Source organism: Toxorhynchites rutilus, chromosome 2 (genome assembly GCF_029784135.1).
Source record: "Toxorhynchites rutilus septentrionalis strain SRP chromosome 2, ASM2978413v1, whole genome shotgun sequence".
NCBI lineage: Eukaryota > Metazoa > Arthropoda > Insecta > Diptera > Culicidae > Toxorhynchites > Toxorhynchites rutilus.
In genome coordinates, this window is record NC_073745.1 from 28,538,829 (window position 1) to 28,555,346 (window position 16,518).

At 36.2% G+C, this 16,518-nt stretch overlaps 1 protein-coding gene across 8 annotated transcripts in view; it reads right to left on the bottom strand.

Moving 5' to 3' along the window:
* LOC129764724 (protein phosphatase 1 regulatory subunit 16A) overlaps positions 1 to 16,518 on the bottom strand; it is a 639,202-nt gene that overhangs the window by 43,740 nt on the left and 578,944 nt on the right. For 6 of the 8 annotated variants that reach the window (XM_055764137.1, XM_055764138.1, XM_055764134.1 and 3 more), the window contains 2 exons: positions 12,665 to 13,181; positions 12,434 to 12,580 (listed from right to left, as the gene is read on the bottom strand). In XM_055764137.1, coding sequence (XP_055620112.1) covers positions 12,434 to 12,580; positions 12,665 to 13,181 — 664 coding nt within the window. The remainder of the gene's footprint in view (positions 1 to 12,433; positions 12,581 to 12,664; positions 13,182 to 16,518) is intronic. The other 2 variants (XM_055764141.1, XM_055764142.1) reach the window with 2 other exon arrangements.

The window sequence follows — 16,518 nt, forward strand, 5'->3', positions numbered from 1 at the left end:
AAGGAGAGGAAGGTAGGCTCGAGCCCTGCAAAACACGAACGCATTGCCAGGGGCAATAAAATTTCGAGGCAAGCGTCATCTAATGATGCACGCGATGTTGGTGCAGTGAAAAGCGCTCGCACTGAACCGAGCCTTCGCGAGTGTGACACCGCATCGAACAACAGCGAAGTAGGCGACTTCGGCGCGTCGATCGAAAATGTAAACACCGTTACCCAGGCAGCAACCAAAATCAAGCTCCCCCCGCTGGTGGTGAAGGCGGTCGCTCTTGACAAACTCATCAGCGAATTCGCATCGATGGGTGTTACAGCAGAATACAAGCTGTGTGGCATAATTCAGTCTTTTTCCAAGCAGTTAACATTGTTTGTTTTCCGTCATCATAAGGGCTTCGTTGGTGCCTTTGAGAATGCATCAACGCATTAAACTGACGTTATGGCGAAGCAGGCGTTAAGGTTGTGCCCCGAAAAATTATTTGGGGAATACCAAGCATCTTGAATGTCTTACTGGAATGTTATAAGTTATTTGGGTTCGCGTGCCAATTGCAAAACTGCCTTCAACTAGGATTGCATTTGCGCTAATATTGATCATATTGAAGCATTGCTACTGTTGTCGAGGTTGTCACCAAGACAGTAAATGTCGTTCTGGAATTTTGTATGTGATTAGGTTTCACTTGCCAGTAGCAAAACTTCCTCCACTAAGAGTTACAGCTGCGCTTCTCTTGAGCATGAGAAAGTAATGCAACTTTTTTCGAGGCCAGTAATATTAACAGAAGCGTTTCTTTTGAGAATAGCGCAACATGATGAGAAGTGTTTATATTCCTAGTAGTTTCAAGCCACCAATGTATGGCTCTGTATGCATGCTATGGCGAACGCTTATTTGGCGCTTGGTTTACGTTGTACGAACGATGCGTAGAGGTGCGATTCCTTTGAGGCAATACTAAATAACATGTAGCATGATATTTGATACTTGCAAGTGTTGTCATTGTTGTTTCCATTCTGTGCCAAAGATATATTGATGTATTTATGAGATGTGGAATAATGGTGCTGGTACAACATGTATATAATCGACTGTAGCCGAGTGTATATCAACTGCGAAAAAGGCCACCGGAATAGCGTTCGAGGTAAATTTTCAATGCATTGACATGAAATAAATTCCGACATACGATCAGCTAGTGTATTGTTTTGCGAGGGCAAGAATGAATCATTAATCAATCATCGTCAACTGATTCTACAATGAAAAAACCATTTCAGGGATTATACTACTAAGCAGTTGTTTCTAAAATTTCACAGCATTATAGAATAATATCCGAAGGTAATAAGGTAAGTAAGCGACTTATATAAAATAACAGCGTAGTTCTACGTCAACAATGTCAACAATCTTGGACACAACATCCTATAATTTTTTTTATCATTTAATACTTTTATCAGCAAACCGGAAGTCGGAACAATATTATATTCTATATTCTGGAATTTATGTTCATCTATTGTTGACAAATCATAGAGCAAAGTTCATTTGTATGTTTTGAAACGGAACTGCATTTAATTAAATAAATCATTAATGTTCAACAGTCCAAAACAGTAAAAGATCAGGTGTTGTCACGTCACAAAAGTATTTGACTGACAACAAACAACTATAAAATATTCCCCAACTGATGATTCTTGTAGGAAATTTTCTCAATTTTACCATAACATCGTTTAATTTTGTGTGATTTATACATGAAAACGCAAATAAAAAGTGTCTGTAGTGAGTCAAAATGTTGTCACGCCACGCTGGATCGTATATTTTTGGTGACGTGACAACAACTTCGTGAGACAGTTGGTTTGTGGACCGATCGTAGCCAAATTTTGTGGTTTGTTGATCCTCATTGTTTGCTAAGAGGAACTCAAGTGTAAAAAAGTTTGAACATAGGTTCATCTAATAAACTAAAAAATTCTCTATTTTTGTGACGCTTGTTTTTCATAAATTACAAAATGAAACCTGAATGTGCCCACTGCTCTTCAAAAAAGTATTTCATTATCCATTCAATGCCATAGACATTGAAGTTTGGTTAAGTAAGGTATCTCAAGGAACATTAAAAATAGTGAAACTTAAAATATTTTAAATATTATAATGTAGTTTTTTAAACCCGCCCCTCTCAAAAATTGGTGCATGAAAAACAAGCTCGTTTCCAAGAATTTATATAAATGCTTATTCAAATAAAGTTCACTTTTCTCCTAAAACTAGATTCGAAATTTGGTTCTCAGGTGCATAACTCCATGGGTCTAATGCTGAATATTCTCGTGTAAGTATAAAAAATGACAAATTTTGTTGTACCACTACTGTTTGAACATCTACTCTGCGCATCCACGGAACGCATTTCACAGTAGACATCTAGGTAGTGCGGACTGAATCAAAACGGCTGTCAAAAAAGATCCAATGATCAGGAGTGTTATTTTTCTTATGATAATCAACACTATGAAAAAGGTATTGTTATCAAAGGCAAAAATAATTAAACTTATAAAATGAACGAACCACATTTTTCCGTCAATTTTTTAATTGACCGTTGTATCTCTGAAAGAGCATCTTATATTGCAAGGTATCAGAACCTAACAGAATATAAACAACCTACGAATAACGCTTAGTTCACTCCAGTATTTTAATGTGGGAGCTAAATTCGACATCGACGAATCTCGATACGTACATACATAGCAAAAGTGATATGTTTTGGAGACGTTTTTTTTCTAACGTCGGTGAAAACAGCTTTGCTAGTGAAGCTGACCGAATGAAATCCGCCTAATTATGATCCACTAGTCCTGGTGAAGAATCTAACGGTAAAGCAATCTGCGCTTCGTATTGATGATGGACGTAATCTTCTGAGTCAACTACCGGCCTAATTGTGGAGAAGGCATCACGGTTTCTCACGGGGTTTCTTTTCCGGTTAAAATGTAACGATATATTTCTATCATAATAAACCTGAAAATGTGTATGAAAGGTTTGCTACACTTTTGGTTTTCAATAATTGAAACATAGTACTTCCTCCACAGATACGGGAACTCTTACTCGGAACTAGTTTGTCGTCTCCGCAAAAATCGACCCAGCGCGTCTGTAAATACGTTTCCGAGGGTATACGATAAAAGCTAACGCGAACATTTTCACTCGTATTCGGACAGCCTTTCACTGAGCAACGCATTTTCAATGTCCACTTTCCCTGATATAATATTTCTCCGAACGAAATAAAAACAAACAAGTCACGTAAATGTTTACTCCTGCGATTTGAAAACATTCGATAAAAAGTGGAACGAAGAGTTGCCAGTGTATTTTGTATATATATACAGCCTTTTAATTCCAAACCGGTATAGTGGTTCTCAGATTTCGATGAAAAAGATTGTTTTTTTATCGCAAAACATTAGACCCGTATTTTTATTTTTTTCGTTAGGGTGACCATATCTATTTTAGGGTGGTCCGAAAAATATTTTTTTTCCCAAAACTGCCTTTTTTCAAAAAATCATAACTTCAGAACTACTGAACCGGTTTAGATTATCGACATATCTAAATAAACCCAATAAGCTAACTTTTTATTAAAAACTATTTAACTAGCAAAAAAATGAATTTTATTTCCGTAATTATCGATTGTATTTGTTTTTTATTGTATTGCTTTGGACTAGATGGCGCTATTTTTTATATTTTTCTTGAAAGGTGAGGATGTTTTACATTACATATTTCGATTTTGAGATATGATTTTTCAAAGTTAACCGATGGTCCGAAAAATCATTTTTCCCCTCGAGAACGCATGGAATGGCTGTATATATATATATATATATATATATATATATATATATATATATATATATATATATATATATATACATATATATATATATATATATATATATATATATATATATATATATATATATATATATATACATATATATATATATATATATATATATATATAACATATATTTTTATATATATATATATATACTAGCTGACCCGGCGAAGTTCGTCCCGCCCGAAATTATTGTTGTGATATGAACTGTTTAGAGGGAATTTCTAAATTTTTTCTCATCATAACATTGTTCTATGGGCAGAATACAACAAATACAACAAAATGAAGATAGCTCAAAAGGATTCATCGGATTTTGCGATTAGCAACACATTTGGCCTTCCATTTTTACCATTTTTATTTATATAGATACATAGATAGATGATATAGGAATGCGTTGTTTTGCCTGAAAACCATTTACACTTTCGAACAAAGATTAAGTTCGTTAGCGCAAATATCGAATGGCCTAACAACGCTTATCATGGTATAATTTTCGGTCATATGGGAATTCAATTTTCCAAAATTTCCGACATTCCTTCTGAGTTTTTTCCAAAATTTCCCGATTTTTCTCACCACTATATTGATCTACTGGAAGAGAAAAATACAACAAAATAAAGAAGGCTAAAATCGGGCCATCCCTTCTTCGGGTTTTCAGCTTACGAACAGATTTGGCTTTACATTTTTATTTATATAGATAAATATAGGCTAACAGTGCGAGGTTGAAAGGATGCTCATGAACTGGGATGAAACGATCTCCGTTATCGCTTAATATTACTCGAAGATGTTCAGTCAGGGCTTTGATGATGATGATGATGATGGTCCCGCCTCCTTCCCCTACAGAGGTTTGAGCAAGACGAGTTATCTAAAAGATAATTTATTTATATTTAATTATTTCAACATTGAAATCAGTTTAGCAAACATGAAAAACGAACTGATTTTATTTACAGATATAAGTTCAAAAAATTGGAATGTCCAAGAAAGCCAATACTCAGTCATGTCCGCCACAGAGCCGATACGGTCCCGACGAGGCCCTTGCAGCCAAGTGGTCCACCAGAGCACAAGTCCAACCGCCAGCCTTGTTTTAGATTGACTGTGAATACCCTCATTCAGAGAAATCGAGAAAATTTCCTTTACGAAAAATCCCTAGACCGGCACTTAAAAAAAAACTTTCAATTTAATATCCTTTATATATGTACGCTCAAACTTTTGTAGACTACTTTTATTTTTTTAAAACTAATACAACTATAAGAACGACAAAATAAAAATAAAAATAGTCCATCATCACCAAGATCATGACAGACATAACAGAGATCAATACAAATTTAAAAAAAGATGATTTAAAAAAAATTAAATAATCTACATAATATAATCCGTTCAAAAAAAAACTTCGTCAGATTCATTGAAAATATTGAAAACAAACTGCAAAAAAATTGTCCACATTAAATTATCCGTTCGTATAAAACTTCGTCAGTAAAGATCTTCGTCATAAAAATAAACAAAAACTCGTTCAGCTGTTAAGAGAACACAGCTTTTACATGTGAAATACAGTGCCTCTTAAATTCTGTAAGTGTTGTTGCGCATTTAATATGTCTTGGCATCGAGTTGAACACATTTATTCCTTTGAAGTACAACGAATTTTGTGAAGCACATGACAAGAAATTAGGTGTTCTTATTTCATTCGCGTTTCTAGTGTTATAACTATGAAAGTCACTTCCTCTTTCAACTCGATCACAAATCAACGATGAGTTGAGAATCAACTCAAAAGAGACCCCTCTAGGAGAGTCATTTTTAAGGAAATTAGCGTCGCATATGTTGCTGTCCACACGTTTGCTAAAAAATGATTCGCTTAGCGCCGGTAGCGCTAATTCGGTTTAGTTGGTTTGTCGGTGGCCGTTCTCGACATTATCGGGAAATAACAATCTGTTAAGTTTTACCAATCTCATCGATAGTTCTCGTAGGTTCTCGATTACTGTCTCCCTCACTGTCATGAAATTTCGAAGTGTAGTATAGTAAATGTATGCTATGTATAGTAAATGAATGCAATTTTTATTCATCGTGAAGAATTGTATCGTCTCCTTCGTCTGCAATGATGTCTCAGGGCAAAAGTTCTTACGAAATCATAAAAAACGTTGACGTGTACAAGTTATTGTTACCGAACAAAACACCAACAGAACGCAAAAGATACTGAAGTACTGTCGTCGGCCACTGAAAGATGCTATGCTCACGACATCACTGCGGTGCGACCTATCTTGCGAACGTAACCACTGTGGTTACGCCGGACGGCAAAGTGTTGAATGAACTCAAAATGAATGACTCAAAAAATAGGTCTAACGTCATGTGTATTGATATACCTATGGAAAAATGTCATACGGTGAGTCAAATATATTTAATGTGATGAATAGAGCCTCACATTTTTCATAAACCTGTGAAATATTGTTATACCCAAAAAGTCTGCAACAAAAATGAGAAGTATTTTACAGATATGTCTGTGAATTTACAAACATATCTGTAATTCTGGCATCTCTGGTGGTATGAGAATTTATTGCAAGAAATCACTTGAAAAAATGCATGAATTTGCTTGAAAATGAAGTGAATTGAGTCCGCTCCACTTAGGTAGACATGCCACACAGTGTAAAATCAATTTCCAAATGTTTGCTAAAATCAGGGTTTAGATCGATCTGTTTACACCATTCGACGCTTCCACAGCTCAATCTGTTATGCCATTCCCATATTCACAAACATCAAAAAATAGGATCTAATAGAATTACGTCTGGCTTATTTGAACAAGTTCAATTGATCTGCTCACCCCATGAACGATGTGAACGAAGCTCTGCCAATGGGCTATGTCAAACGAACGGTTTAATATTGACCAAACTTCTCCTCTTCGTTCCATCTGTGAACTTTTGTGAGACAGACAAAAAAAATAGCCTGGGGGCACGGACGGAAGTTTGACGTAGGACTGTGATCGTTCAGAACACTTGGTTATTTTAAATGTAATTCTTTTCATTGTTCGGAAATCTGTTAGTTTAACTCTTTTGAAAACGCTAAATAGTTGCCCTGAAAAGGGCCGTTTGTTGTATGTACTCATAACCTTCAAACGGTTTGTAACGAACAAAGAAAGACAATAAGCTTCTGGCAGGAAGTTCAACTGTCTAACTGAAAATGATTAATGAATATCAGTGGGACACATAACAGGGTGGAATGGTAGATGAAGTATATGTGAATGGGTAAACAGAAAAAATATCGTCATTGATTACATTGAATATCAAATTTATGGGGAAGAAACGAAAAAACAAGTTGAAAATACTTACGATTTCGTGATATTTTGAGGTAAAATACACATTAAATCATGAAGTTGCTTTATTTTTAATGAATAGCTATGGTATTGTAATTTCTTTCCATTGTCTTATTCTTATTATTAGCCATCGAGAACAGTAGCTTTTTCGGTGAAATAATGTTCGTTTGCAGACAATCACAATCAAGTCGTATTGGTTCTACTGCTCAATCAATCATAGAAGGAATTGAGTATTGAGAATTATGAATATGTCAGTCATGATGATTATTTATTTTTTATTTCGTTTCATTTTGTGACGCGATGTAATGCCGATCTCAATAGGTCCTCGCATAATAATCGCTGCCTCCTCCTAATTAATGAACGACACTGTATGGGTAACACTTTTCTCGTTGCTTTGATGAAATCTTGCATGAAGTTTGAATTATGCATGAATTCTTGCATCTGATTACTTCAACATCTTGCTTTGTTATATAGAACGAATTATTGCACGCAAGTTCATGTTACATACAACATTCATGAGAACGAAGTTGGAAGAAAGAAAACATACCTCTTTCATTTGTTAAATTGCTCGCTTGTTTTATTACTTCCACTTTTGATGTATCAGGCGAAAAAAATGCTGGATAAAATTGCCGTCTAATTATGTATATTATAACATATATCGTAAAAAACGATTCTGCGTAATATGCATTTGAAAACTCTTAATAAACGTTACATTTTTCGCACAGTGACTCCCCTATATAGAAATCAAAGACGTAGTCCTACATCAAAACGAAACATTATTGTATCTCAATACATTTTTTTTCTTGCCTCCATATGATTGGAAAAGTTTTGTCCTCTTCCGAATTCAGAGCTAACACACATGTTGGGTGAAGCTCCAACTTTCCTTTTTTCTTCGGGGGACAAAAAGCACCTCTAGCGTCCCCAACAATAGCCCATCTAAAGTGTTCCGATAGCGAAGAGGTGGAGGAAAACGCAAACAAAATGCAGATTCGATCGAATTTATGACATTTTGTATTGCTTCCGATTCGGATCGTAAGCCGGGAATACGGAGCAGAGCAGAGTACTTTTATTGTCCCCCTCACCAGGAAGCCGATAAATTCCACTTCATTTATTTGGTGTACCAAACGTGAAACGCCAGAATCTATCGGTGCGTTTTTCCTGCTGACAGACGAGAAAATTGATGATTTGATTAGAATTATATCCCATTACCCATTCCCTTCATTGTGTTTGTCTCCCAAAATAATGTCTGGATGGAATACCAGGCGTTCGCAACCCAACAAGCTTTAACCAGACATGCCGCAGAAATGTGCTTTAAAGTAGAAAGAGAGTGGCAAACCAGGAAAAGTTTTCACTTACTTTTAACACTTTAAGGGCCGGGAAGAAATATGTAAGACATACGCCTGGATCCGCACGTTTTGACTTGTGTGAAGTTGCTTGCTTTGCTTGCAAGTTTTTAAGAGGCTTTAAACTCTGCAGTTCATTCGCCTCTATTTGTAAAGTTAGCGGATGAAAGTTCAGCGGATAATAGTTTTTTGTTGCGTGCAAGTTTCTGTTCAACGTCTTGCAGGATTTAATGAATAATGAATTATTTCAGTTGAAATAAATTGATTGTTTATCAAGTTATAGACTGAAACCTGAGCATGGGCCAATATAGGAAAATATACAGGATTTTGAAAATCAAAAAAAGTTATTCGATAGAGAAATATTCCAACCACAATTTGATTAATCGGAGAAGTTGTATGGGAGGGAGTCAACCGCGAGTAATTGGGTTTCTACCTTACTAACCACAGAATTAGGAAATTGTTCATATATAGTTATAAAAATATAGTTAAGAATTCGACTCCTTAAAACTTATGTAACTGAGCCTGAAAAATAAACAAATTAATAAAAAATAAGAAAATTCAATTTTTTTCAATTTTAAAGAAGATTAACAAAAGTTATTTGGAGGACCGAAAACACATTCTCGAGATAGTACTCATTCGATAAAGAATATTTTTATTAATCTTTAGCCAACATTGCATTGACCGGAGAAAGGGTCTAAGAAAAGTTATAGGCCAAAACCTATACAACTTAAATGGGAAAAATTAATAAATTCAAAGAAAATTGGAAAAAGTTATTTGAAAGGACCAAAACACATTTTCGAGATAATACTCATTCGATAGAGAATATTTTTATCGATCTTTAGCCAAATTTTCATTGCTCGAATAAGGGTCTAAGAAAAGCTATAAGCCAAAACCTGTAGAACTTGTATGGGTGAAATAAATTAATTTAAAGAAAATTGATTAAAGAAAAGTTAAAAAAGTTAATCCCTATCCATAGGGTATATGGTGACAAACATACCTTTAAATTTTTAGCACGTCATTCTCAATACCTTTGAGATAAAGAATTGAAATAAATACTGAAAGTGCATCTTACTATGATATATCGAGAAATATAATCAAAAAATAAATTCCTGAAAAATTTAAGTACTAAAAAAATCTTGAAATATTTATTTTTTGTTATAGTATTCAGAGATTCAGTACTACTATAATTCGAATTGAAATGTACTCCTACGCCTTTTATAGATATGTGTGATAATTATATATTATGTATGATAATATTATAATTTTATATTTCTTTTTTCCCATTTTCAATATGCTTGGAAATGAAAATTTGAGAAAATACTCAAAGTACATCTACTATGGTGTACCGCGACAAAGTATAACAAAATTCTATCCCCTGCGTAAATAATTCTGGGTGTATAGAATTTATTAGAATTTTAAAAACTGTTTTTTGTTGATTCTGTCGATTACTATTTATTATCGAACACGAGTTCGAAATGTTTCGTTCATACAATAATATCTCAGTACTGAATGGTCCACAACAACGTTATAGGAATCAAATGAAAGATGGTTGATAACGTTAATTGAATTTGCTATCTTTGAAAATACAAAACAGAAAGAAATCGATTTCTCATTTCTTCCCGATATTTTTATCCGCTACATCTACACCCATCTAAATACAAATTTCTCTGTAACATTCCGTGTAAATCCATGTAAATTATGCTTTAAAGAGATTTATATCCCATCTTCATGCGTTGATATTTCACGTTTTTAAAGCAATTCAAAAATCTCCTAAAAATTTCGACTTCGCACTATGTTCCTTCATTTTTTTTCGATTGTGAAAAAGTTCTATCTTCATTTTCGATAAATTTATTAATTTCCCTCCTACAACTTGTATACATTTTGGCCCATACCTTCTCTCAGACTATTCTCCGGCCAACGAAAATTTAGCTGAAGATGGATAAAAGTATTCTCTATACAATGAGCATTATCTCAAAAATGTGTTTTGGGTCCTTTGAAAAAACTTTTTTTAATTTTCTTTAAATTAATTAATTTCCCCCATACAAGTTGTACAGGTTTTGGGCTATAACTTTTGTTAGATCCTTCTCCGACCAATGGAAATTTTGCTAAAGATAGATAAAATACTCTATTTCGAATAAGTACTATCTCGAGAATGTGTTTTCGGTCCTTTCAAATAACTTTCTTCAATTTTCTTTAACGTAATTAATTTCTTCCATACAACTTGGCTTATAACTTTTCTCATACCCTTTTTCAATTAATAAAATTGTGGCTGGAAGATAGGTAAAATATTTCTCTATCGAATAACTTTCATAACTCTATTCGAACCACTTTTTTGATTTTCAAAATCAAAATTTTATAAATGTAAATTTTCCTAAATTGACCCATGCTCACGTTTCAGCTTATAACATTTCTCTGTCGCGATCAAGAAAAAAAAAAGTCAAAGGAGGGTTGTTTCCGAGACACGACCCTCCTTTGTTGACGTAGGATTCCGTTAGGCTTTCTGTTGATTTTGGATGTTTGAATTATTACATCGTTAAACTCTTTGACTATGATTTGGGCCATTTTTTTGGTTGTTGGGTATTGTTTGTTCACTTCACCAGAGTTTTCCGAGTGATGATGACAGAAGGATGGTAAACAGTCGTTGGATGGTGCGTATCAGATAAAAGACACAGAAGTGGAACGAGATATGATAAAAACCGCCGTCTGTGATTTTGGACGAGATGCCTCCTGTCTTATGTATGGATGAAATGAAGAAAAAAAAACTCACCAATGTGAAAATTAACACAACAAAACAGACAGCTTAAACCAAACGAGCTGTTCTCGAGCGGGAACATACCTTGGTTTTTATTTATGAAAATTGAAATAAATCGTTTCATATATCAATCATTTTTAACTGCTACCATATACAATTTTACACTTATACTTGTGCTAAATTTTTTACAATACACGATCGGTCATTGATATGAAATTGCACGAAGCAACCCACATTTAATTTCCAAATTTTAATTTTTTTTTGCTAGAATTAATCGTATCACATACCTTACTTGCAATATAAAAATTCCCCCGACTTGCATATATTTGCAATGTCGATTTCCCTCGGGCACCTTGGTTTTGATGTCTCTGTTAGGGAATACATTTCGGCAGGAACGAAAACTCCTCCTACTTTCATGTATTTGCAATGCCGATTTCCCCCAGGCAGCTTGGTTTTGATGTCTCTGTTAGGGACCCGCCGTATGTGTCGTCAATTTCGACCAATCAGAAGTGGATGTTTCCGTTATGATCCATCAATCCATCATGAAATAACGCAATAAGCGTTTGAAATTGGACAATTTTCACGATGTGCTCGATTTTAGATTTTCAATTTGTACCTCAATATGTTCCCGAAAGACGTAATCCTACGTCAAAAGAATTATGTGGAAAAATGAATGATTCAATTCTCTATCTAATGAGCATGGTTTTGAAGGTTGTTACTTGATAAACAATCAATTTATTTCAACTGAAATAATTCATTATTCATTAAATCCAGCAAGACGTTGAACAGAAACTTGCACGCAACAAAAACTTTTATCCGCTAATTTCACACAAGTCCATAAAGAGGAACGTGAAAACGAGAAATCTCGTGAGCGGTCCGCAAGGGTTAAGCGTCACAGGGTATTAAATTCAATTTCTGCTTTCAAGTTCGGGAGCAGCGGGAAGCGTGGTGAATGAATTCGACATCAAAAAGAGACACAGGGAAGACAGTGGATAATGTAACTAAATTTATGGTGCGAAGCAGGCAGTGGAGATGATAGCGTGGGGGCGATGACATCATGCAAAAAGCAACAGCGAATACACATTCTACATAATACAGTATAATATTCTCTCACGCATGTGAGGAAGGATAGAATAGAACATTGGAAAGGCTTGATGGGGTGAGATTGATATGTCTCATCATTCAATCATGGGTCTCGCACACCAAAAAAAAAAGAACAAAAAACGCGCACTACTCACCTACTAAAACCGTGACCTGGACGTTGATCTTGCCGTTCTCGTTGTTGGAGGTTGAGTACACTTCCGTCGTAGTCGTGGCAGTGGCCGCATTTGGAATGTTTGATTGCTGATTACTACTACTATTGCTACTGACTAGATTACCATTGACTGTGGAAGACGAGGAGGAAGAGGAAAGGGATGATAAGGCTAGTGATTTGCTACTGTGTCCGGTATTGTATTTATTGTGTTTACTGTTGTTGTTGTGGATGTTGAGCATCTTGGCGGCGCCGTTGCTGCCCTCACTCATGAACGAGTCGTTGTCCTTTCCCTCCGGCGAGCGGCGATCGTACTGGATGAGCGATGTTGGCTGCGAAGAAGACGTCGAATAGGCCGACGAAGACGATGAGGTCGTGTTCGTTCCGTGGCCGCCATAGTTTTGATCCTTCCGGCTGATGTTATTGTTGTTGTTGTTGTTGTTGTTCAGATGATTGTTGTAACGAGTATTGTTGATGTTCAGTCCGTTATTCAACGTTACGTTCGTGCCGTTATTCGTTTTGCCGTTGTTGAGGCTGTTATTGTTATTTACAGAGTTGAGGTGACCATTGCTATTCTTGATGCTGTTATTGACGGCTGGGGAATTGATGGAAGAGGAATTATTATTAGCGGAAGTGTTAGCACAAGAGGACCACGCTGATTGGTTGTTGTTATCACCGTTTGTAGTCGCGTTGTTCGCCGCCGGTGGGGGCGCACCATCCGGCGTTGTGTAGCCCTGGAAGATACAGAAAAGTCTAAAGTTAGTTAAGTGCTGACAACAAACTTTTTCGAAATAATTTCCCCAAAACAAACTTGAATTGACGAAACAATAAATATGTATATTGTTTTGTGATATAAAATATATTGCTTTCTTATTGATAACTGTAACTTTGTATTTCATTTTTATTTTTCTCGGGTTTTCATAACAAATATGTGATAGATTCAGTTGAATTATTTGGAACTTGAGCGCAGGATTCACTTCCCAATAAATTCAGCATCAGGGAATATCTACAGTATTGCACCGATAATTTGCATCTGACTTAATTTTTATTACAGGGCGGATTCGTTTTTTTTAATAAATCTTGAAATAAAATGCATTTTATTTTTTGCTTGTTTCTGTGGGGTGAATTGATCATATAGGTTTGAGATTTTTCTTTGACCTAATTGGTTCCAGATGCCGCGAAATTACAAAAAAAAAAGATGGGTGGGTAATGTCGGGGACATAACCGGAATGACGTAGGACTATACAAAGGGGACAGCTTTTGCTAAATATATATTTCGAATATATTTTTTTTTATTTTCTTCTCCTACGTGAATACCTACCTATCTACCTGAAAAATGGATTAGTTTACTGTTCACTCTTCATGACATGTTGGGGGTTCTGGAAAGAACCTTCGGTGTTTTTGCGTTTTTATTTTTTACAAACTTGATTCCTGTTTTTTTCTGAAGGCTTTGTACTTATTAAATGTTCAACGCCGGGCATCTTTCGGCGTATGCACATAACGTACAATCAAAATGATGGCGGTGATAGGGAATGCATGGGTGGTTATCAGCTCATTCACTATCATATATATCACTATTGAGTACATTACCGTACCTTAAACTGTGGTTTCGGAGACGAATGAATTGTAAGATTTGTAGTCTCCGCAAACCGTAAATAAAAATGAAAAAGAACTGAGGTTTTGGAGACGAACTCTACGATCTGTCGAGAAATAGACGAGCTATAAGCGTTCTGAAAAACCAACAGTAAATACAGGGATGGATGACCTTCGGATTAAAGTCCTTGTTATCCTTAGTTATGTTTCTATACAATGCAGATGTAACGTCAGTCAATTTTCAACATAAGTTATCAACCAAAGAAAACAGTTCTTGCTACCGATAAAATTTGTTAATGCCATGCTGCATTGTATGCAATGTTGTAATTTGTAATTTGTTGTAATTGTGTTGTAATTTGAAGCCACTTTTAATTCGGGAACCATGGGTTTGTGAAAACTGAATGATCAATTTAAAAGACCCCAACCACCAATAAGTTCAAGAACAAGCATAAACAAAATAAATCAGTTTATATTATATGTCATATTGTGTCACTTTAGAATGCATTGGTATTGTGAATAACTTTTAATAAATCTTCTTTGAATGGTTTAATGGCCCTGAAAAGCGCGGTGTTTTACGATGGCTGGTTTTGACACCAAAGCAGCAAAGCACCAAAGCGTTTTGCGATTGCGTTTGCCACTCGCTGAAATTAGTTGTTGCCACCGAATCGAATCTGTTCTGCTCTGTTCTGTAGGCGGGTTTTCTTATTGTCGTGAGCAGCTTTGCAAGCCAACTCGAGCACTCCGGCGGCCGAAATTCTATAACCGCTATTAGGTATACTGGTGCTCCGGCACCAATCCGTTGATGCGATGTGATGTGAAATGATACCATACAACCACACTGATTTAGGTATCTGAGTAAAAAATGCCAACAAAGAATAAACTTTCTCCGTATAATTACCGGCACCTGGTGGGGAGCCCATCCCGAAGATCTTATAATGTTGTATCGAACAACTATTCTCTCAGTGATGGAGTATGGCAGTTTCTGTTTTCAATCAGCTGCCAAAACACATCTCATTAAACTCGAGCGAATTCAGTATCTTTGTCTCCGTATTGCGTTGGGATGTATGCCCTCAACGCATACCATGAGTCTCGAGGTTTTGGCAGGCGTACTCCCACTAAAAGATCGCTTCAATTTATTATCTCTTCGGTTCCTCATCCGGTGTAAGGTTATGAACCCATTGGTGATCGGAAATTTTGAGCAGCTTATCGAGCTGAATTTTCGCTTCGGATTCATGAGTTCATATCATGAATTCATCTCTATGCAGGTTGATCCTTCTTCGTATACTCCCAACCGTGTTTGTTTTCCTGACTCCATCAATTCCTCTGTACATTTTGATCTGTTCATGAAGGAGAAAATCCATGGAATTCCAGATTATCATCGATCTGGGATCGTTCCTACGATCTTCAATGCAAAGTATGGGCGTGTCAATTGTGATAATATGTACTTTACTGATGGGTCCTCTATGAATGAGTCTACAGGATTTGGAGTGTTCAACGAATTTTCTAGCACCTCCCACAGTCTTCAGAATCCTTGCTCAGTGTATATTGCTGAATTGGCAGCAATACATTGGGCGCTGGACAGCGTCGCCTCACGACCTGTTGAACACTATTACATTGTAACGGATAGTCTTAGATCTGTCGAAGCTATCCGTTCAGTGAGGTCGGAAAAGCACTCGCCGTACTTCCTTGAGAGAATACGAGAAATTTTGAGTGCTTTATCCAGACGCTGTTATGTCATTACCTTTGTCTGGGTCCCTTCACATTGCTCAATTCCGGGTAACGAGAGGGCTAACTCATTGGCAAAGGTAGGTGCAATTGAAGGCGATATTTATCAGCGTCAAATCGCTTTCAATGAATTTTATTCTTTAGTCCGTAAGCGATGGTATGCTAACTGGCAACTTAAGTGGAACGAAGATGAATTGGGTCGGTGGCTTCACTCGATTATCCCTAAGGTTAGCCTCAAACCATGGTTCAAAAGTCTGGACTTAAGCCGGGACTTTATTCGCACCTTCTCTCGACTCATGTCCAATCACTGTTCGTTAGACGCGCTACTCTTTCGTTTTAATCTTGCCGATGGCAATATCTGTGCTTGTGGCCAAGGTTACCACGACATCGAACACGTTGTTTGGTCGTGCGAGGAGTATCTTGTTGCCAGATCGAATTTAGAAAACTCTCTTCGGGCTGGAGGAAGGCATCCCAATGTGCCGGTGAGAGATGTGTTGGCTCGGTTAGACCTTGATTACATGTCCCAAATATATGTCTTCCTAAAAGCTATCGATCTTCGTGTGTGATTGTCCTTATATCCTTATATTCTCCTTTTCCTTTTCCTTCGCGAGAAATCAAATCCCTTCTTACTAACAATAGAATAAGGTGAAATGTAAATACATGTTAGATATAAGATAGGCTTAAGAATTGAGTATGATGAATGTGAGTGCGAATGTGAGTGTGAACATTGTCAACATATCCTTATATCCCATC